Source organism: Syngnathus floridae, chromosome 16 (assembly GCF_059516105.1).
Source record: "Syngnathus floridae isolate MCC-2025c chromosome 16, RoL_Sflo_1.0, whole genome shotgun sequence".
Taxonomy (NCBI): Eukaryota; Metazoa; Chordata; class Actinopteri; order Syngnathiformes; family Syngnathidae; genus Syngnathus; species Syngnathus floridae.
The window spans coordinates 7,692,049-7,714,730 of NC_142428.1; the positions used below are offsets into that span (position 1 = coordinate 7,692,049).

Sequence of the window (22,682 nt, forward strand, 5' to 3'; positions counted from 1 at the left end):
CAGTAGCTCAAAATAAAATGAATGGCAGGCATTGCCCAATATTGTTTTTATGTCTTATTTCATCCCAGCGTGTCTCCTAATCCACGTTTGAGCCTTTTGTTTTTCTGCATAACAACTCGCAACATTAAAGCACGAAGAAGTGAAATCTGTTTTTCTAAAATAAAACTATTGTCAAATGAACTCCAAAAGCAATTTAACAGGTTTCACCCCGTAGTAATTTCACCATGTTCTGTGTAATGGCTTTGTTTTGCAAAGAAAAGATACAAGCTCCCGAGACCGAGAATGCAAGTGTGAGAGAGAGAGAGAGAGAGAGGACTTCATAAATTGAATTTTAAATTTAGCAGTTGAAATTCTATTGCCCCCAACTCTCCCCTTCCATTCAGAGCATGCTCAGATGAACCAAACAGAAAAACACTTTTTTTTAATCTACTGTCCCCTCTGGCACAAACATGATTTTGTTCATGTCATATTCATATTTCCCCCCTAAGTACACTAATTTCTCTTAGGGGAGGAAAAAGGAATGTTTCAATTTGTCAAGAAATGTTTCTTGTGCTTTGAGGGAATCGGTGGGCATATCTCAGGGAAGCCTTCAGTGGGCTGAAATCTCATTTAGTGGAACTTGTCACGAGGGCAGATATGAGGCTGTGTTTGGGGAAGAGGAGAGTTAACTGGCTGCGTTGATAATGTCACATGTGGAAGATGGACTGATGTGTCTGCTTGCTTGTAATTTCACTGCAGCAGTTCTATTTGACAAATCCTCACCCTGTGTGTATGTGTGTGTGTGTTATATTTGCAGGCATATTTGCGTTTAATCGAGCATCCAAAACCCAGAAGTTATTTTCTGATTCCAGTGCACTTTTAAGTGTTGCATTTCACTTTTTTTTTTTTTTTTGCAACCCAATGTCAGTGTGTGTATACACTTGGCAGCATGTGCGAGGGGATTTACTTGAGTTGGCTCAGTAGTTGTTACAAGTGGAGGAGCTCTTGAGATGTGGCTGGTGAACTGAGTGGTGTTTGGGGGGGTTAGCGAGTGCCACTATAGCTTAGCGGGGCAAGTGTATTTTTGGTGCATATAGTGAAAAGACAATGGAAGCATTCTGTTGGTGAAAAGACTCGTGTGTTCTAGTGAAAACAAGATTTTTTTTTCCAATTATAACTCATTGGCCTTTACATATGAGACATGCAGGAAATCATTTTGTAATGCAATTTTCTAATTCTCTTTCAGTGTTGAATAGAGCTTTTCATCTATTGGTCTTACTGTGAATTTATTTTTTATATGATACAAGAAGCTACAAATTAGACATTCATATTAAGATTCATATTTTCCCCTTTTTACTCTGGCTCATACCTTTAATGTACTCCCTTATGTGGATTTCTGACAAGTGCTTTTATATATTAGATATCAGCTTTTTCTTCTGGTAAAGCAGAGACATTATGGCTTACAGAATCTAATGAAATGATGATGAAAGAGTTGTAATCATATCTGTACTGCTGAGGATAATTATTTTTGATCGACACTGTCTGAGAGGTATTTAAAATATGTCCAAGGTTGAACACAGTCTGCTCCAGAATACTTGAAAACATTGCTAATGTCGTCATATAAATACAGTATACAAATTAGCAAAGCAGCAGTATTACCAAAATTATGAAAGATTGAATTTGAATGTTGCATCACAGATGCGCCACACTTGTTTTTTAACAACTTTTTTCTCAGAAGAACAAGGAGTTGAATGGAATAATAACTGCACCTTAAATTTTTGCTACCCATTAACTATGTGATAGAATATTAAACAGACTTCCTGGGTGTATCTAAAGCAACCTAGAAATAATTGACCTGACAGTTTCATGTAAGGAAACAAGATGAGAAAATTGTAGAGGTGTAACGATTCATTGATTAATCAACAAGTCGTTAATTATTTTTGATAATTGAGTAATAATTTATCTTTAAATGCAAAGTGTCCAAATGATAACTTCTCAAGTATAAATATCCGATTAATGTAGTTTTCCACAAAAGTTGGACTGATTATCTTTGTGTGGAATCAAAATAAATCAATTGCTTTTTTTATAAAACAATCAACATTTTTGTCGATTTTTCTGGCACGCTACAGACTAAACCAGTTAATGAATCATAATTATTTTATGGTTGTGCATCGTCAATCTAAAATAATGCCCTGTTTGAAAAAACGATAGACATGTATCCCATTAATGATCAATGGACAAATTAATTTATATTTAATAAAATAATGGTTAGTTGCAGCCGTAGAAATGAGCATAATGCCAACCAGCTTGCTACATTTCTCAAAACAGCCTTTTTTTTCCCTGTTAGACTTGTGAAATTCTGCTTGTGTTGACCTTTGCAAGATAATCCTCTCTCGCATCAGGCCTCAAACACCTCCATACTGCGAAACAACTTTCAGACCCCCTTGTGTTCTCTCCTCACGCCTTTTCTGGCTCTCTTTCTCCATCGCTCTCACTAGCCAAACACCCTTTTGCACACACTTTTCCTTCACACACTGCGAAATAGCCCAAACTACTCCAAACACATGCCTCGGTAGACAAAACCACTTTAAAAGCCAGACCGCCGAACGGTCTGCACATAACCTGCTGAATAAAGTGCTTCCATCCCCTGACATGTCTTCTTGATATTAGCCTGGCAATATGAGGCAGTGGCAATTTCTTCTCCACACTCGACGAGGTGATATTGAGCTGGGGAGGAGGGAGTTGGCAGCGGTGGGGTGGTGGTGCTAGTGGGGTGTGTGTGTGTTATGCTCAGTGGAGACAAGAAAAGGAGAGAAGCAAAAGTGTGTGTAAGGAACAGTAGGAACAAAATGTCATAAATCACACATGATCCAACATAGTGGCAGTGAGACAAAAGGGTGAAAGCCTGAGAGGAGAAAGGCAGTGCAGGGGAAGTCAGCATTATCTGCCCGGCCGACACACAAACACGTCGCTACAGGTGACGGATTAGCCTGGACTGATCCCGAATTTTCCAGTGTCTCACCAAGACCCCCTCAAATCCCCCTTAAAAAGACACTGAAATACTCACTGTGAAATAAATTGATGACACCTTCTCTTGCAAGTGCTCTTTGGATTGCTTTGACTGTCGTGAATTTCCTCCAGGGCTTCCAACTTGAATTGCTTTGTCACTTGAAGCCGGTCCCTTATTTCATAATTCATAACAGTGGAATGTCTATTTTGTGCTGTTTTGCTGTAAGCAACAACAAGTGAGGTGGCGATATAGTCAAGTGATTATTGGCCCTGTTGGTCTGCGGTTGTAGGCTATAAAGTTTTTTATTGCTATTGTTTCTTGTTGCTTTAAACCACTTTTACCGCCATTAAAACCTTTGCAGGCATTATAATCAAGATGCGTTATAATTAAATGGTTTCATTTTGGCCTTCTTCCAGCAAAGTTTCCTCCCCAAAGCATCGCAATAAACATCTTCGCTAAGTAATTCCATTTGTAGTTCATTCATGACCTGCAGACATCCATTTAAGGCCTCCAATCAACATGTCATTATAAGATAAATCAATTGTTGATGCGGTTTAGAGGGTGTGCACTTAATTGACCTATGGCAAAGGCTTCAGCGTGCTTGATGATGGTTGAATTAATTTTATTATATACAATTACAATTACAATTTGCAATCGAAGACACTTAAGTTGTTTATGTTTCATTTCTCCTCCACAGGTGTCCTCATTGGACTTCATGGCAATGAAGCGCTCGCAACTTTACGGGATGGCCAATAATCCTTACTCGAGCCCACAGCAACCAGCGGGTGGGCCTTACACTCCTAGCCAGCCGTATACTCCGCCTCCCTCGCATCGTTATCCAATGAGCATGCCGGGAAGAGGTCAAATGGGCATGGGCGGCATGCAGTATCCTCAGCAGCAGGTATGATTACTAACCAATATTTTATTGTTGCGTAAGGCAATGACAATGCATTGTTAGTTTCTGTAGAAAGGATAATAAGAGATGATGCAATAGTCAGTTAATTGTCACTCGCTTCAGTACCAAAACTAGTTCATCAACATCGAATAGATTCACTCAGTGGTAGAAGAGAGACATCTAATCCAACTTTTCAACCGTCACGCAGTAAATCATTTGACGGCAACATTGTTTTGGGAAAAAAAATATCCTAAAATGTTGGTCTGTTCATTTTTGTCCAAGAACATATACTATTTGCTTTGCATTGAAATGCAATTTAATGAATTTTTCCAGTGTTAAAATTATTTACCTTTGTGTCTCCTATTTTATTCAGCTCTCTACTGATATCTAAATAAATCTTTAATCAAAAAAATGTTTACTTTTGAATACACTGTTATATATCAATCAAGATTAAATAATTACAAAACCTATAAATAATTAGATTTTTTAATCTATTCCTCACCCTTGGAATAAAACAAAGATTAGAAGTTGGATTTTAAATGTGGTGTTTCTTGCTTGTGTATAACTGCTCACGTTCTGATCGTATGTAAAGGTAATGCTAAAAAAATTAATTCGATTCAAATGTAAAATATGTACATTTCGCTCGGATGACATTGGGACCATTGTTACAAGCTGAGATTTGCGATTCCTACATAAACGTATGTCACCAGAGGCCCTCATTCATACCTACTGTATGTCCTCATTCAGACAGAGTCCGCGTTAACATTTCACAACATTAAAGTACAACATGTAATGTGGTGAGCGTGAAAAGATTTATGTTTGCGGTGCTAAAGCTGTCTAATAACAGTCGTTTGTGGTCGTTGTGGTTTTATGAAATGCTTCACCGTCAAACAAGTTTTTTTTTTCCATGCTCCTGGAAAAAACATAAATGTGACATCCATGGTTGTCATCAGGCAGTAACAATATATTTTTCCCCCCCTTGAAGGCTTTATAGGTTCAATTTGAGACAAGGTCTAAATTACCAAGCAGTGTGTATCACAGTCTGTGCTGGTGTCACTTCTGGTCATAACTCACTTTTTTTTGGACTCCCACTGGTGAGGTGATGCTCGGAGTAGAGGGTGTACATTTCACCTTTATCTTTTTCCCATTAAGTGTTTCATTTCATATTTCTATTAGCTGCTTGCTTGTTATCAACAAGTGTTTTCATGTGGATTACTGCCCCATGGAGGCATCACACTGCAACACAATGAGCTTGTGTTGGAGACAATGATGCGTCATAAATAAATCTTATTTTGTACAAGGATGTGAACATTTAGTAGAACATCCGCTTAGTATTAGTTGCATTGTGTGCTAGTAGGTTTGTAGAACATTTACGGAATGAAGTCAAGCTTCTTATATTCTATTGACTTGTGTGTGCGCTCATGAGCAAGTGTGTGTTTGTAAGACTGAGAGGTGCTCGGTGTCCTATGCTGCCGCTGCCTGCTATTTACTGTGACAGCTTGGTCGCTTCCATTGGACTTGGACAGCTCACACCGAGGCGAGTGCGCTTCTAAATATAGCAAGACCAGAGAGAGAACGAGCGGGAGAGGGAGAGGAAAACACATTAGCATGCAGATTTCTTGCATTTTTAATGAACATTAAGCAGATACGCGTGCTATGTATACTGCATGTTAGACATTCTGAAAAAAAAAGGATTTGCAGGCTTTCGAGGAATATGGAGATTTTAAAGTGCAGGGAGGTGTCGCAACAAAATTCACAGCAGATGCCAGATTTGGCAGCGCTATGATTGGCGCATTGAACATTGACCTTAAGTATTGATTTGTCATTGTTGTCACTATAGCAGCTACAGCAAATGATGTAACAAAAACAACTATCAGGGGCAATCCACATTATTTCCAAACGTCTAATTTATTCTTAGTATTAATAGTACTCAAGTGGGACTACTGTTATTTTCGAGCAAAAAAACTCATTATTTTCGCGGACCACATTGTAGTCATAGCTTCTTTTGGAGGGCCATTATGACTGTCAACCCAAATAAATGTATGAGCACCTCATATTATATACAGCAAAAGCTCCAAAACAAACTGACAAATAACTCGTTTTCAAATCAGACGAGTAAAAACTGGCCAAATATTAAAAAAAAAAAGATATTAAAAGTGAAGACAATTTGCAATTCTAGTAATGACACACGAATATGATGCACAATTTGTCTTCGCGGGCCACATGAAATGATGTGGCGGGCCGTATCTGGTCCCCGGGCCTTGAGTTCGACACCTGTGTTTTAGAGTATGACTCAATTAAAAGTCAAATGTAATGATAAACGGCTGATAATCCAAATAAATCCCGGCAGGGTTTCCTCTTAATGCAAATATTAAGTAAAAGATATGCTCCATTAAAACTACTCTGAAAAGTACAATTGATCCCAAATGGTTTATTGAGTAAATGTAAAAAAATAAATATAGCTTATTCCAACCACCTCTTATTAGTAGCACTACAAACTCACTGATATACTATTATGATGTTCTTGCACTCCCAAACTTATTTTGCAGATGCATTTTACTGAATGAAATGCCTGCAATTGCGAGCCTGCAAGGAAAGAAGTTGCCGTGCAAGATGTGGGCATGCCATGAGACCCGATACCATAATATACTGTCACTCACACAGTCAAAAACACATCCGTTGAACTATTTCGCGTTGAGCCCCTCTAGCGTATTACATAGGGGAGGCCGAGCACCAGCATAGCAATCACGGCATAGCGCTATGGAACGTAATTAGTTCAAATAGAATTAGTTGTTCACTCTGGCTATAGCCATGGGAACTGTGCTTCTAAAGTTTCTAATTATCTGGTACTGGCTTTAAACGCAGCACCACCACCACCGCATTGACTGCATTACTGCAGCTGCTAGAAATCTAGCGCACAGTAATGACTTTGGAGGAGGTTTAATTCCACACGCTCGCATGAGAATAATGAGCCTCACCTACAGAAGCAAGGTCAGAGGTCACATCTGAGAAAAAAAAAATGAGGGTGTGCTTGATATCGATCGCCAACATGACTTTTAATTACAACATGGTAAAATGGAGAGAATGTGGAGATGTGAGAGGACCCCCATAACTACCATATCTTGTCGTCACATGTTGCCAAAACAGTTTGGGATGTCAGCCTCGCTATCTTGACTGCGGCTGTATTGGCAACACAATCCCCCATGATGCATTGCGCCTCAGGGCTGAAACCCCAGCTTGTCACAGCCAAACATGCTGTGATGTTGCCAGGCAACCTGTCACAGATATGCGTCTACCTCTGTGAATTGCCTGCTGTGTGTGTGCGGGCGTGCATGCGTGTGTGTGTTGGGGTTTAGTGGAAGGACAAAAGGTCCTCTGCTCTACACTATAATTAAAGCCAGCTAAAATTAGGCCTTTCTTTTTTCATAAATAACACATCTATAAAAGTGTAAATTGGTTAATCCTTTGTCTTCCTTACTGTGTACTGTGCAGAGAATTTTCTCTTTTTCAATTATTAATTCATCATACTGTATAGTTTGGATTGTCACAAAAGCGAGAACACTCCTCGCATTTTTGTAAATATTTTATGATACGTGTATGTTTTCATAACACAACACTGACAAAATGATACTGCTGCATTGTAAATTGCATGTATACAGCTTTTATGACCGTGTAAATATTCAATCCCCTGAAGTTTACTCAACACAGCCAATGATGTCCAAATTGCTGGCAACAGAGGAGAAGAGTGAAAATGTCCAACTTCTCAGAAAAAATACAATAACATATACATACCAAATATTTTTAATATGAGTCGTATACTCGATTTTGTAAGATATAGTATGTTCACACGCTTATGCAGGAAGTGTATCCTTGTGCACATTTCACATGATCGTACATGCATTCATGCACATGTTCTGACACATTCCTCACTCTGCAGCTCGCTGACATTTGGCTAAACCTCTCCTGGGTTGTTGCTTGGCTTAGTCCCGTAATAAGAGGCAAGCATAGACAAAGATCTTAGTAATGATGGCTCAGGAAACACACTGGCTTTTATCCTGTGTATCATCCTGTTAATGCATGCCTGTGACTGTGTTAGCAATGGGTGTATCGATACTCAAGTATCGATACCTCAAGCTGAATGATTTCTGGACGTTTTCCAATTTGGATTTCATTCACGATTTTTCTCAAATCAAAATCCAGTAATATATAAAAACAATTCAGAAAATTCAATCAACACATTAAAGCTATTACTGTAATAATGCAAGTACACCAAACGGGGTGTTCCATGCGGTCCTTTTGTGGTTATTAAATTAGTTTAATTAAGTAAAAACTACTTCTGACTGACATATAGTATATAGATATAATTGTGTGTAAAAATATAATTTCAAACTAAAAATGAAATTGGTGGCAGCGAACATCACGAGACTGTGTGAGAACATGAGAACAAACTTGCAGTATCTTAACCATATTCGAGTTTATTTTGTATTTTAACCAAGTACAGTATTTTGTGTGTGTTATCTGTGAGAAACGCTTCCTAAATAAAATGTACTTGGAAGAAGTGAAAAACAAAACAAAAGTAGAAGAAAGAGCAAAGCGTCTTTGGGATGAATGACAAGCCACATGAGAGAAGCGTCTACTCGGGAAGTGGAATAAAACCGAAATGCAAAAAAAAAAAAAAAAACCCGTCCAATTTCAAGCATAATTTCCTGTGATGTCAAAGTTGGCAGACGAAGAGGAAAGGGAATTTGAAGGAAAGAGTGTTTGATGTGAAGTAAGGGGAGGGTGAATTGCGTGGGAGGACGATAAATTAAAAACAAAAACAAAAACAAATATCCTGGGCAATGAAGACAGAAAGGGTGTGTGAGATCCCGTGTGAACGAAGAATAAAGGTGAATATGTCCAAAGGTTTTGAAGAAACAATCAGCAGTATTGGCTGTTTGTTTCTTTTTCATGTGGAACAGAAACCATTTTCTTATATCACAGCTGGAGTGAATTTCATTTTCCATTGTAACTGGAACACATGCATGAATCTATTGTTACTTTTACAATCAACACCTTTTGCTTCCACCTTACTAGCATATTTCCCGATAAAACACAAATAACATGATTGTAATCTGAGAAATAAGATTTCACTCTAATAATGTTGTGGGTCAGTGAGGGGTTTTTTTTTTTCCAAGCAACATTTTCCAATGTTTTTGTCAAAGAAGATTGTGTTCATAACTGTCCTATCCTCCTAACTGCCCATGGGGCTGTGATGTATTACCTCATTAATCAAGTGTTTTTATTGGCGGCAGCATCTCAACATTTACATCTAATTTTTTCAGGGAATAGCAATTTCTACCTATTATAGACAGTACCATGAAAAAAAAATCATGTTTTGGCAGTAATTTTCCCACTTAAATGTTTAAGATCGTCAATCAGTCAAAGTTAACCCAAATAAACAGAAAATCAGGCATGACTCCAGCAGTGGCGGAGCTAGAGGGGGCCCGTGGGGGCATTGTAATACTGAAATATGCTTGGACTTCCCAGCTCCAAGACCAGATAATTGACTTTTGGGTATTTTCCGTTTTTTACAGGAACTATTTTACACATTTCTACGCATCAGCTGAAGATATATATGTCAAGAATCTTTATCAGCATTTTCTGAAGATTTTGTTGGTTTCAATTATTATTTTTTAAATCCTTGAGTAGCTGTCATATGAAAGGTGTGTTTGGGTTCTGATGTTGAATCCATGAACATACAAAGTTGGCAAATTTCTTTGAACCATCTAAAATGATGCCCAAGGTCAGTCGGTTTATGAGAAGTATATGCTGAATAACATATACGTACACTAAATCAAAACATTGTTGGTCAATATTGTTATAACGTATAGGCCTACTTTACAAACAATATTATATACGGATTAAGGTAAATTCATAGATTTTCACTTTTTGTAGTTTTTGTCTGCATACTACCAGAATGTACAGCAATCTATCTAATGCAGGACATTAAAATCAATATTTACTGCGCAATATGCATGTTAATAATTTGTTTAATCATAGCATAGAAGTTCTTCAAGTTTGCGTCATAAAAATACAAGTTGCAAAATCCTCTCCTGTCCAAACATCATCCTGTGGTATATTGACTTGAGCGCAAGAGAGATGAGTAATTTACAACATTGATTGCGTCCTGGAAGGAGGGGGGGGGGGTTTCACCATTGCGGGGAGCAAGGGCCACTTGGAAGCACTTAGGGGCCCCCGGGTGCCGGGGTTGTCTGGGGGGTTAATGCAGCCACGGCTACAGCCTCTTACCGATGACTGGGAAGCCCAGATAAATCAGCCCCTCTGCCAGGAAGGCTGGAGGGGGTAGAAGGGATGGAGATACAAAAGGGACCACTCCAGCCCCTCCCTTTTTGAAAGGCTCTTGAAATATTGAATGCTTGCTGTTCAAAGTACCCATCTCATCCACGCGGTCACACACTTGTGCCTATGCTATTTTCCTCGAGAACTCAGACCTGCACTCCTTGCCGACACGCGGGAGCCTAGGCTTTCTCCTCTCACAATTACAGAACACATTAGGGGGGGGCGGCGGGGGGGTGTAAAGGTGGGGTTGAAAAAGGACAGAGAAAAAGATTGAAAGAGTAGAGGACAGCAATTTGAAAAAGGCTGATTAATTAAAGGTTCCTCTCTGGCTGCGGAATAGATGAAGTTTCAGAATCAATTAATTAGCAAGCTAGCCTACGCACATCAATGGCTCTAATAGCCTGCTCTCATTTGTAACTTTTATTACCCCTCGACTGTGGAGTGGCTCTCAGCCAATCACACGTAACGCTGAGCCAATGCTGCATGACCATTAAGTGAAAGATGAGAGTGAAAATCTCTCCCATTTTACTCGGTTTAAGTGATGTTATTTATTTCAATAAAGCAGACAAGCGGGATTTTGTTTATGTCTTCACAAGTCAGGTTGGGCATACATAAACTGCTCCCCCCACATTTTTAAAACATTTTTATTTCACGCTTCTAAGACCGTAATAGCAGCTGCCTCTGTGTCCTCTAGTTAGTCTGTCTTTCTCAAAGTCAATCTGGGTTAAATTAGGGCCGCAATGATCATATGTCTCCCATTGAGTAATGCAGTTTTCAGATATATAATATATATTTTTGTAGGTTAAATAACAATTATGAATACACAACATTAATATAAGATATTTAACTTAATAAGAAATTGTCTTTTTATTTACTTGTCTTTTCTTGAATTTAAATTATGCAGAGCACAAAACTGTATATTTGTGTAAAGAAACGTTATTTGATGAAATTTGGGGCTATGACTTAATAATGTCCGAAACACAGTAACACTTTTGCCTACTAAAACAAAGTGCACCGAGCTCGCCTTTACCGACGACTACTTCCATGACAATGACGTAAGTGGGTTCTGCCCAGCAAAGCTTTTTAGGACTGCCTCGGCATTTGAAATATTGAAATTAATTTAAGTTTTGCTACTTAGTGTGTTTTTATTTAGTGTGATTAGTGTGTTTAGATAAATGTCAATTTTGCCTCGCAAACTGTATTACAAAACAACTTATTTAAACCTTGATAATTGGTGCAAGTGGGTTATGTCTTTTAAAAACACACGTCTCATTCTGTTATGCCTTGTATTAGTTGCTTGAGCTGCAAACTCTATCATGCTCGCCCAGGCAGGTGACTTGATGTTTGGATTTAATACAATTTAGTGTTGCATGCAGGCAAGGCTGTAATACATCACAAACTGCATGTTTCTGAGAGCTGCATACTCACTGCTTCCTCTTCTGTGCTCTATATCTGCCTATTGATAAGATAAAAGAGCAGTGAGATGAAAGAAAAATCACATGGGGGAGCATGGAAAATAAAGGGGGTGAAGAAAGTCTGTGCCTTGCAAGGGGATTATCCCATTTTTTTCTCTCAATGAGAATTCATCTGATTTTTCATCCATACTAAAATATTCTTACACAGTTCAAGTCTGACGGAGCAGAGATTTGCAAAAGCATCATTAAAACATATCTGAGAAGTTAAATTGAAATGATTCACCATTTGTCTGGCTTAGTGCCAAACACAGAGATCCAGTTTACGGCTGGCGTGGAATATAAAGTTGACAGTTGACCTAAGTATTATTAGCCCAAACTCTTTTTTTACCAAGACGTGCTGACCTCAACTTGATTGATTTTTGTATTCAGAAAAAAAATATTGTGTGAAGAAATAGTATGAATTCTTATAAAATTACAAATTCTTACAAAATTAAACAAATGATGATTGCCGATTGGTGACAGCAGTGTATGTGTGTATGAGCCTTACACATTTTTCTTATCTTTCTTCTCGTGTCATAATTTAATATTCTAAATCATTGGCAAAACATAAAATTGTTTCCAAGAACAAGTATTTATCTCTTCTTACCATTCACTTACTAAAGGCTAAGATGGAAAACAGCACATTGTCAATTCATACCTCAGGGACATTTTACACAGCTCCATTGCCCAAGAGGACTGCTTTACTGATTGAGGACTCACAAACAGACTAATGTTGTAAAGATGAGAAGTGGTGCTACTGATCCTTTCAAAGTTGGCAGTGTCTGTACTGACCCCGAGCCACTTGACAGTTTAATGTGTCAGCATCATTTAACACATTGGCACATTAGAGTGCCAGCAACTTAGGCAGCTTCTATTGTAATAGCCTGTAGTGATGCTGGTTCACAAGCTTGTTTTTTTATTTTTGCTTTGTGCAACCCTCCATTCAACATCCTCTACTTATAAAAAGCGCAAAACAGTTGTATAGGGCAGTTTTGCGATAAGTAGTAATGTCATAAGCAAACTTCAAATAGCCTGAAAGCTTTCTTTAAATGAAGTAGCTGCCGACTCCTTCTGTTTTGCATACAGATCCGTTTTTGACTCTCAAATAAATCACATTTTCTTTCACCTTCCTTTCCCTCTTTCCTGCTTCACAACCAACCCGTCTGCCTGTTTTGGCCTCTGATTGGGGTCAGGAGTTTAGTGGGGAAAAAACATTTAGAGCTGATGGCAACGGGCCCAGAGCCGCTTGCAAAAACCTGCAAGAATAAATGGTGGTTCACTCACAGCAAGCATTAACACACAGTAAGCATTAACCTCCGTCAAAATGTCTTTTTTATAGCTCTGCCTGCATACACAAGCAGTCGAAGCGATCCAACAACAAAACGCATCTGACAAACGCCTTTTATCCACCACATGATTTTAATGTGACAAGGATTTGACCTTCAGCAAAACAAGGAAGGAATAAGAACAATGGTTCTTTAGAAATAAAAGCTGAATTGGAGTAAACAAGGTGCATCACATATATGGAATAGAGTTTATATCTGTCTGACTTGAACAAGTTTACTGTTATCATTTTATCATTATTGCTGCGCTACGGACTGTGTGTGTCTTCAATTACAGGTACATTACAGATTCATAATTACACTGATCACTCCAGCGAGTCCATTATACTTCTGCTATGTAGTCCAAGGGCTTCATCTGCACTGAATTGAAAGGAAATGAAAGGGGCTGCTTTGTTTGGCCAAGGAGTCAAGTCTGCTGGTCAGTCCCACTACGACGCAAACACCCCTTTCTAACTGTGCCAGTCTATAAAAAGGCAGAACTTCATCATGTAAACTAGATTTTTTTTCTAAATAAATAACAAACATAAGTCTAGGAAAAATTACATCTTATAATGTATTTAATGGGCGAACCGTAATCATAAAATGTCAAACAACCTCACTACTTTGGTACGTCATTAATATATATCTTTATCAGTCTGCACTAGATGAATCTGATTTCATGTGCAGGCTCATGTTAGTGCTCTGCATATCACAAACGTACCCTCCCACCTGCAAGGACGCCTCATTCCTTCAGGAGTCAACCCCCAACCACTCTCCTCCATGTATGAGGATGGAGAAGAAGGGATTGTGAGATCAAAAGGAGGTGCAGAGCATCAGAAGTGCCATCACCTTGGGGGAGAGATACGAGGACAATGACGAGTGCTGGTTATTTTCCTGATGTTTAATCATGAGCTTGTTGATGCAGATCCCCCCCCCCCCCCCACAACTTGACACGCTTTTTGTTTGGGGCTGACTATGACCCGGAAGACAGGCATGTTCCTGTCTCCAGTACCGTATTTTCCGCACTATAAGGCGCACGGGATTATAAGGCGCACCTTCAATGAATGGCCCATTTTAAAACTGTGTTCATATATAAGGCGCACCGGATTATAAAGCGCATAGAATAAATAACTCAACGTTGCTCAAACGTTAATGCAATCACAATATAGTAACACTCGAAATAATGAAGACAATAACAATATATCAATAGCTCAACGTTGCGCAAACATTAATATCACACAACACACAAAATAAACATGTAAAGCTTACTTTAATAAATTAGTCCTCATCCACAAATCCATATTGGTCCATATATAAGGCGCACCGGATTATAAGGCGCACTGTCGGCTTTTGAGAAAATTTGAGGTTTTTAGGTGCGCCTTATAGTGCGGAAAACACGGTAGTTTTAATCTGCATTGGAAAAAGAAAATTTGACGATCATGCTGTTTTTGGATCTCTGTCAATCGTGTATCTGATGATGTTACAGTGCATATTTATTTGTGCACATAAACTCAGTCGAATTTAAGTGCCCTTTAGAGATGACAATGTTTATTCTTTATAAACGCTCTTCATTTTTTTTTTCCGAGGTTGTCCTCAACCTTGTGCTCGCCTCTTTCTTCATCCCTTTTCTTTCCTCGTTATGTCCACATATCTCACTGTCACCATCACTGCCTTATCATGTCAAACATCACTCCATGCACAACTATAAGTCAACATCCGCCCCATCTATCTCCTCTCTGCCTCGCGCACTGTCTCGAGTGTTTTTCATTTAATCTTTTAACCTGTCTGTTGTGTTTAGCCGTCTACGGTGTGTAACTGACTAGACTCTGTGTGTACCTGTAGTGTGTTTTGGGTTGGCGTGATCGGTCCACTGATTGGATGACCCGCAGTCAGTCCCCTGTCGCTTGCCGAATAGACAATATTATGTCTCTTGATCAATGGCCCAATTTAATTACAAGCTGTATGTTGTGCTGACTTTTAAAAGGTCTTTTGGGGGAACACAACCCATCATATCATTGGCAAAGTAACTCTGTTTTTATTCCATTTTTCAAGACTTTTATTATTGAGTTTTTCGAAGTTTAGCAATGTTTTCATGTCTTTGGGGTTTTATATTACATCGCAGTCTTTTTGCAGTTCATGGTGAATTTGCTTTGCAGGATGCCCATTATGTGTCATTTCACACCTAGCATCTGTTGTCATTTCATTATATTTGACGGTGTATACATGCCAAGACACCTTGGGTGAAGCACACTGTTATTTGGTCTGCTGCACCTGAGTGGAGGGAAAGGAAAGGCAGAAAATTGTCTTCTTTTCAGTGCACAGGTGTTGTTTTTGTTGGACGGGCCAGCACACGAAGCCGACTTATTTCTGCATGTATATTTTTCAGTCAAAGTGCATTTGTACACGCTATTCCGTACGGGTACACTGCATATAGGAGAACAAGCATGGCTGTGTATGTTATGGAAAGTCATTTCTAGTATTGTGCTGTTGACTGGTCATTATTGTGATCTGCCATACTTATAATATATATATATATATATATATATACACATATTTATTTATTTATTTATTTTTTAATTTATATATATATTTTTTTAATTTATTATTTATTTATTTATATATGTATTTATATATGCATATATATATATATGTGTGTGTGTATATATATATATATATATATATATAAATATATATATGTGTATATATATATGGCTGTGTATGTTATGGAAAGTCATTTCTAGTATTGTGCTGTTGACTGGTCATTATTGTGATCTGCCATACTTATAATATATATATATATATATATATATACACATATTTATTTATTTATTTATTTTTTAATTTATATATATATTTTTTTAATTTATTATTTATTTATTTATATATGTATTTATATATGCATATATATATATATGTGTGTGTGTATATATATATATATATATATATATAAATATATATATGTGTATATATATATATACACATATATATATGTGTATATACACATATATATACATATATATATATATTTTAAAGCACATTTTATTTTGGTAATTACCCTTGCAAGTGAGTAAATGCATTAACTGGTCTCACCATTGAACCCACATTTTCTTACGATTATGTTTATAAGTCAAAGCGAGCCATCCCCTGCAAAACAGCCTTTGTAATCGTACACGTCATCTTTCATTAATACACATAATTACATGTGCAAAGTGCATTTCAGAGCATTAACAGCACAAAGTGTGTATGTGTGCATGTGTGTGGTGCGTTGCCCTGGCTGGCAGTAATGAATCCAGTGGAGGTGTTGGCACGAGCAAGGCCACGCTATTAACCTCTCTGCCAGCGAGACTGATCTCACCCTGTCTGTCTCGAAGGCCTAATGACACACTCGCACAATGAGCGCTACACACATGCACACACACACTAACCTGTCCTTTCTAATCAAATTCGTATTGAAGTGGAATGTATTCTATATTGCCCAATCATCTCTATTGAAAGCATCATTGTGGCAATCTCCATTGACGATTTCTTTTCACCACCTCCTCAAAGGAGTTACTCTCCACTACTATTTTCCAAGTATTAATCTCCATTTGCTATAGTGAGCCACATCATATCGTGGTTCATACCAGCCATCAGTTTGAACAGGACTTTTATGAGTGATTTTCCTTGCTAATATCATTCACAATAAAACTACAAATGTCCAGCATAAGCTTTTGATCTTACAAGACCTTACTAGTTGTTACATTACGTTCATGATTATAGATATAAATCATCTTGGAGTTTTTCCTCTTTGTAAAGAAGATTTAAGGGGACCTCTCAGGGTTTATCTCATGGAGGTGGACATGAAGTAGGAGCTTTGCACCCAACACGAATTACAACCACTGTCGTTTTAATGAGATTTTGGCCGGGTTGTTGGTTGGATGGAGTAAACGATGGAATAAAAAAGTAACATGACATGAAGGGGGAAAAAAAATGACATGAAACGTGCTGTCATATTGCTTTACCCCCAGCTGTAAATGATGTTTAGTCATCTGTTTGGATTTTGTGTCTGCGTTTGTGTGTGAGCGAGACAACCCACACCTCCGCAGAAATCCTTCGAGGAGTGGTAGCACCTGGCTGCGTCTGTAGTCATAACAAATGACAAGCTGGGATTTAGACTACATTTGAATGTGCGCCAGCCTCTCTCATATTCTCTCTCCTCACGTGCATGTAATCCAGCAGCGATGCTTGGCAAGCTACTCTCAAACTGCATCGTCCTGGAAGGCCCCAGCTCGTTCGCATGTCCCTCATTAGTGTTACGGCCTAGGACGGGCGCGTCGCACTATCCCATACACCTCATCCCAGCTGCGAGTTGGAGATAATTTGAAGAGGATGACACATTTGGCGAGCCAGAGGACATTACGTTAGAGTTCTTTGGAGTGCGAGTTCATTAGGCACAGGACTGCTGGGAGTCTGCCGTCAGCCTGGTCTTGCTAAATTCAAATCCTTTAGCCAAGGGACATTCCGTTGAATCAGAAAATGGTTACGAGCCCATTTGTGCTGCCCCGTGTGGGATGTTTGTGTGTTTATTTTGATCCTCCATCCAGCTCGATCTCTTCTGCATGTGATTGATATATAAGGCGCACCGGATTATAAGGCACATACAATAAATAAGTCAACGTTGCTCAAACGTTATTGCAATCACAATATAGTAACACTCGAAATAGTGAAAACAATAACAATATATCAATAACTCAACGTAGCTCAAATGTTAATATTACACAACACACAAAATAAACACGTAAAGCTTACTTTAATAAGTTAGTCCTCATCCACGAATCCATATTGGTCCATATATAAGGCGCACCAGATTATAAAGCGCAGTGTCGGCTTTTGAGAAAATTGGGGGTTTTTAGGTGCGCCTTATAGTGTGGAAAATACGGTAGCTTCTCCATGCAGGCACCTGCTTTTGAATTTTGGAATTTGTAGCTGACAACGTATCTGTATTGCTTTAGGTTTAAAGGCAATGTTGAGTCTTTCTCATTCTGGGATATTTTGCCATGGCAGGTGGCGCCGTACAGCCAGCAAGGGATGGCCGGCTACAGCCAGCAGCAGCAGACCAGCCAGCAGGGAACACCGCCCTATTTCAGTCCACCTCAACAGACCCCTCCGGGTCCCAACCGGAGCAGTTACCTGCAGTCACGACCACCGCCTCAGGTAACAACACACACGAGCATACACACTCACTGACCACAACTAGACATACCCTAATTAGATCCAAAAGAAGAGTAAATATTCTCCACTTATTCAGATGATAACACTGTCTTGAAGACACTATTTGATAATTTTATTGATAACATTTGTAGTATTGTTATTTTTTATTTATTTCTGATTATTGGTGTAACCAGTGCAAACTACAAACACAGTGATAATAATGTTGTCAAATACCTCCCTGATAAAAATGTTATAGTAGACCATAAAATAATTTTTAAAATTTGGAATAAGTTGAATAACTTATTTTTAAGGTATGCTGTGATTGTTTAGAAACATACATTTCTACTTTACTGCACATTCTTTCAATTTGTCTGCTCATACAAAAAGCAATAGTTCATAAACAGCCGAGCACACACAAAACTAATCATAGTGACAAAGGACCTGTCACACATATGAACTTATTCTAACTTGAATGGCCAAGTTCAATCTGATGCTCAGATTTTTTTCTTCTCTCTGAGTCAGAAGCAGGGTTCAAGTTCACATTGTTTTGGAGTCTAATGTCGGCTCCCCATGTGTTTTCCATCCACTGCGCAGCCAGTGTGGAATGACTGTGGCCTGGATAGAAACAGAGCAAAATAGTGCAAGGAGAAATACCACAGTAAGATTCCAATGAAAATGGACAAAAAAAATAACTCTGACAAGACAGGGTGAATGAAGCAAAGCAGAGTAAATTTAGATGAAATCTCCAAACTCTTGTAAAAGATTAGTATTAGAAGTGTTGTTTTAATTAGTGTAAATTGACAATCCAAACGTGAAACATGTTGTAGGAGCACAACTCTGAAATCCATGGCCAGCTTGACATTTGGCGATTGCATCTATGTGTTTTCATCATTAGCCGATGATGTGGCAACAGTTGACCCATGCTGACATTTATAGACCAGGTACAGCGCGTCCACTCGACCATTCTGATTGGCAATAGCTCTTATTGCACCATCAGTGTTCTTTATTGGTCATCATGTGAATACCTATAGGTGACCAGTGATCCTGTTTTTCCTCTATTTGTCATTGTCAAGCATGCTAAGTGTAATTTTATGATTTATGTCACATCAAGCGCCTGTTAACATCACCGAAAGGTAATCGGCATCATTAATGGGTGTTATCGAGAAAGCTTTTCTGCTGGGTGTCAAAGCAGTTTTTTTTTCTTTTTTTAAAGAGAAAATGAACACTTTGAAACTATGTGATGCAAACTATGGCCTTAAACCAAAATGATAATCGTTCACTTTCTTTTTTTTTTTTTTTTTTTTTTTTTTTACTCCTCTTGTTTTTTTTCTGTGTTAAATGAAACAAATACAAGGTGCATAGAGTTGTCAGTTTCCAAAATAGGCTGCTGTTGTCATTGTTTTTTTTTTTTTTTTTTAGGATTTCAAATAATCTGAAATGATTCATTGATAGTAACGCATGAAATTTTTCCTCAGATCAAAAACTTAACTTTCTATCGATTTGAGTATTTCAGAGGGTGGAAATAATATACAGAAAAAAGGCCTTGTTGTCCATTTAGGATTGAAGAGTAAACATGGCTTGAAATTGAACCTACACAGTTTATCTAGCCAGGATTACAAATAGAGGATTTGGTGGTCTTTCATATCCGAGCTGCTCTTTTCTTCGAGTGAGTCTTTTGTGTCAGTTTTGTGTTCGTGCGTCAGCGTGAACATAAATTGGCCAAATGTGCTGCAGCAATTCCGAGCTGTGAAAAGGTCAACTGGTGACCTTTATTTGTGATTCGGGGCTAAAATGAGGCATGATGTGAGACGCGCTGAACAGATTACACATACGCACGTGCGCGCACACACACACGTACACACACACACAAAAAAAAAAATTGCGAACCCGCAGCAGAATAGGATGTCATTGTGGTTTAGACCCATGCTTTTTGACCCGACATTAAATTGAGAAATCCAAGCTGCAACGTTCTTTATGTTGATCTTGGGGCATTCCGCGCCGCATCCCACAGCCCACTTCACTCCCATTAACCCTAGCCAGAGGACATCTTCACGCTGATGGAACCATTCCAGCTTCCTTTGACAAAGAATTAGCTCTGCAACCAAGCACTATTAGCTAGTTTAGTAGCAAATCGAACTGAAAATAGCACATTTCTTTGAGTCGGTTGTGCTGTTGTGACCTCATCTGATTGCAAGGAGCAGTGCAGGTTATAATGTCAAGGCTGAAAGGATAGATACAAAAATACTAGGGAAGTAAGATTTGAAAAAAGGCATGGTGTTTTTTCTCTCTTTCAAATTGTCTCACCTCTTCCTCTCCATGTTGTGTTTGAGGAAAACCATTTTTCTTATGAGAGGCCTTTTCAGTTTTTATATAGTCATCCAACACACATAAATGTATTTACAGCCTTTTAAAAAATGCATTATACACTATTATGCGATGTGACTCCGTATTTTGTTGAAGACAGATTTAAAATAATGTGTTTTGGCTCATTTATAAATGTTGCCATGAGGTTTTATTTGGTTTGTAGAAAACCTAGCTCAATTGCCCCCCCTCTTCCCTTCTTTAATATTAATCATCAATGTTGTTACTATCTGTACGTTCAACCCCATAAAAATCTAAATGTGAGAGTGTGCGAATGAGCTTGCTTTAATTTCAACAATTTTCCGATATTTTTTTTATGATGTTTCTTTTATTGAGCACTTAAGTGTGGCCGAGCTAAAAACTTGACAGTGGCCAGCTGCCATGTTTCAACTCATAACAATGTCAGAACATGTTACTGGAGCTCATGTGAATCATATTAGCGCCAAGAAACCCCTAAATTTATGCTTGGGGAATAATTAACATGTAACAGAATACAGCTCAGTTATTTTATGGCCTGGTATAAACTGTAAAATACGTGACAGCGTTGTATTTGGTTTGAATTTCAGGAGGCAAGTCATTCCACATGAAATCCATCTAGACTCAAGTAAAGCCCATCCATCCGGCTGTGAAACACATCCCACTTGTCCTTTCCTCTATTGGTCTTATCTATTTCCTGTTCCTGTCGCGACAGTCGCCTCTTGGGAGCTGTTTTCCACTGATTGGAGGAGACAAGCTCCCTTCATGGAAGCCTACTGAACTGATTCAGAGGTTTATCTTTGCCCCACATTTGTGCCGAGCACTGTAAACATAGCCAATCAGCAAAATGTATTCGCACATTAAAATAAAATGTGCTAATTAGGTTAAATGTGTCTAAGATTGTGCAAGAACACTCACACATGGAAAACATTGCTTTGGGAGAGTAGATTTTTAGTCCAATGCTTTGTGCTTTTGTCCATAAACACTCTAACATTTCAAGTCAAATTGCCAAAAGAGGATAATACAAATATTCTCAGTCCAACAAACAATTTTCACACAGGAAATTAGTTAAAACCAAAAGAAAATCAGCACAAGGTCAGATAATATGGAAAATGTGATTGCTTTTATTCCATACCCGCCTTTCACTATTCTGACCCAGTCTACATTAAATTACTTCATTTTCTTTGGAAAAAGAATACTTTTTCTTGGATTAAAATTAGCCCAAAATAAACATTGCACTCGGTGTGCCGGTGAATCTCCTGCGTCGTTTCCCTTGCACTACCAGTTTGCCATTTTCCTTTTCTTTCCACTCCTCCACCTCCCTTGCTTTTAATCACACCGGGTTAATTAAAAGGTTGCCGAGTCTTTCTACAGCCTGGCCCCTAGCTTTACAACCCCCTTGCTGTGGTCTGCTGCCTCCTTCAGCTTTCCCCCCGCCCCTCGCTGCACACAAACACGCACGCGCGCTCTCACGGAAATTGGAGCTCACCTTGGCTATGGGGAGGTTGGATGAGGAGGTTGAAGGGACAAGACAGAGGAAATGAAAGTCAGCGAGGAGAGTGAAAAAGGGGTGGTGTTGAAAGTGGCGGATAAACCACGCGTGGGAGGGGCACCCAAAGTTCAGTGTCATTAATTGGTCACCGTTTGAATATTAAGTGAAGAACTCTGTTAATTAGCGTGATAATAAAAGTGCTGCTGGCTGGAAGGGGATGGAAGGATGCGGGGACGATGGGTGACTGCAAAGGAGGGCAAATGGCAGCCGAGGAGGAGAAGCAGAGTGAAGCTGGGTGTCGGGTGATAAGGAGGAGAGAGAGATGTCCGTGGGTAAAGGTCTGGCAGTGGTAATTTGCGGAGAGCTGCGTTAATTGTCATAACCTTTTAAATGGCAGAGTTTATCTGAGCCCTCTAAATGTCCCCACGTATCGCCACGGCAACCCAAGGCCTGCTGCATTCAGATTGGCTCCCTTTGACGAGCACTTAAGCTTGATGAATTTTACATATGTGCATTGTAGGCAGCATGTCAAACCGTACTTACAGGACACTTGATTAGGGACAGAATCTAATTCCGTAGTGCAGTTTATATACTTTTTAAAATTTAATACAATTTTACAAATATTACTCCCATTGAAATAACATTAACAGATGCAGGAGAG

General features: G+C 38.8%; 1 protein-coding gene across 5 annotated transcripts in view; it reads left to right on the forward strand.

Moving 5' to 3' along the window:
• arid1b (AT-rich interaction domain 1B) overlaps nucleotides 1–22,682 on the forward strand; it is a 133,457-nt gene that overhangs the window by 23,021 nt on the left and 87,754 nt on the right. For all 5 annotated transcript variants that reach the window (XM_088400299.1, XM_088400303.1, XM_088400300.1 and 2 more), the window contains 2 exons: nucleotides 3,687–3,890; nucleotides 18,046–18,195. In XM_088400299.1, coding sequence (XP_088256425.1) covers nucleotides 3,687–3,890; nucleotides 18,046–18,195 — 354 coding nt within the window. The remainder of the gene's footprint in view (nucleotides 1–3,686; nucleotides 3,891–18,045; nucleotides 18,196–22,682) is intronic.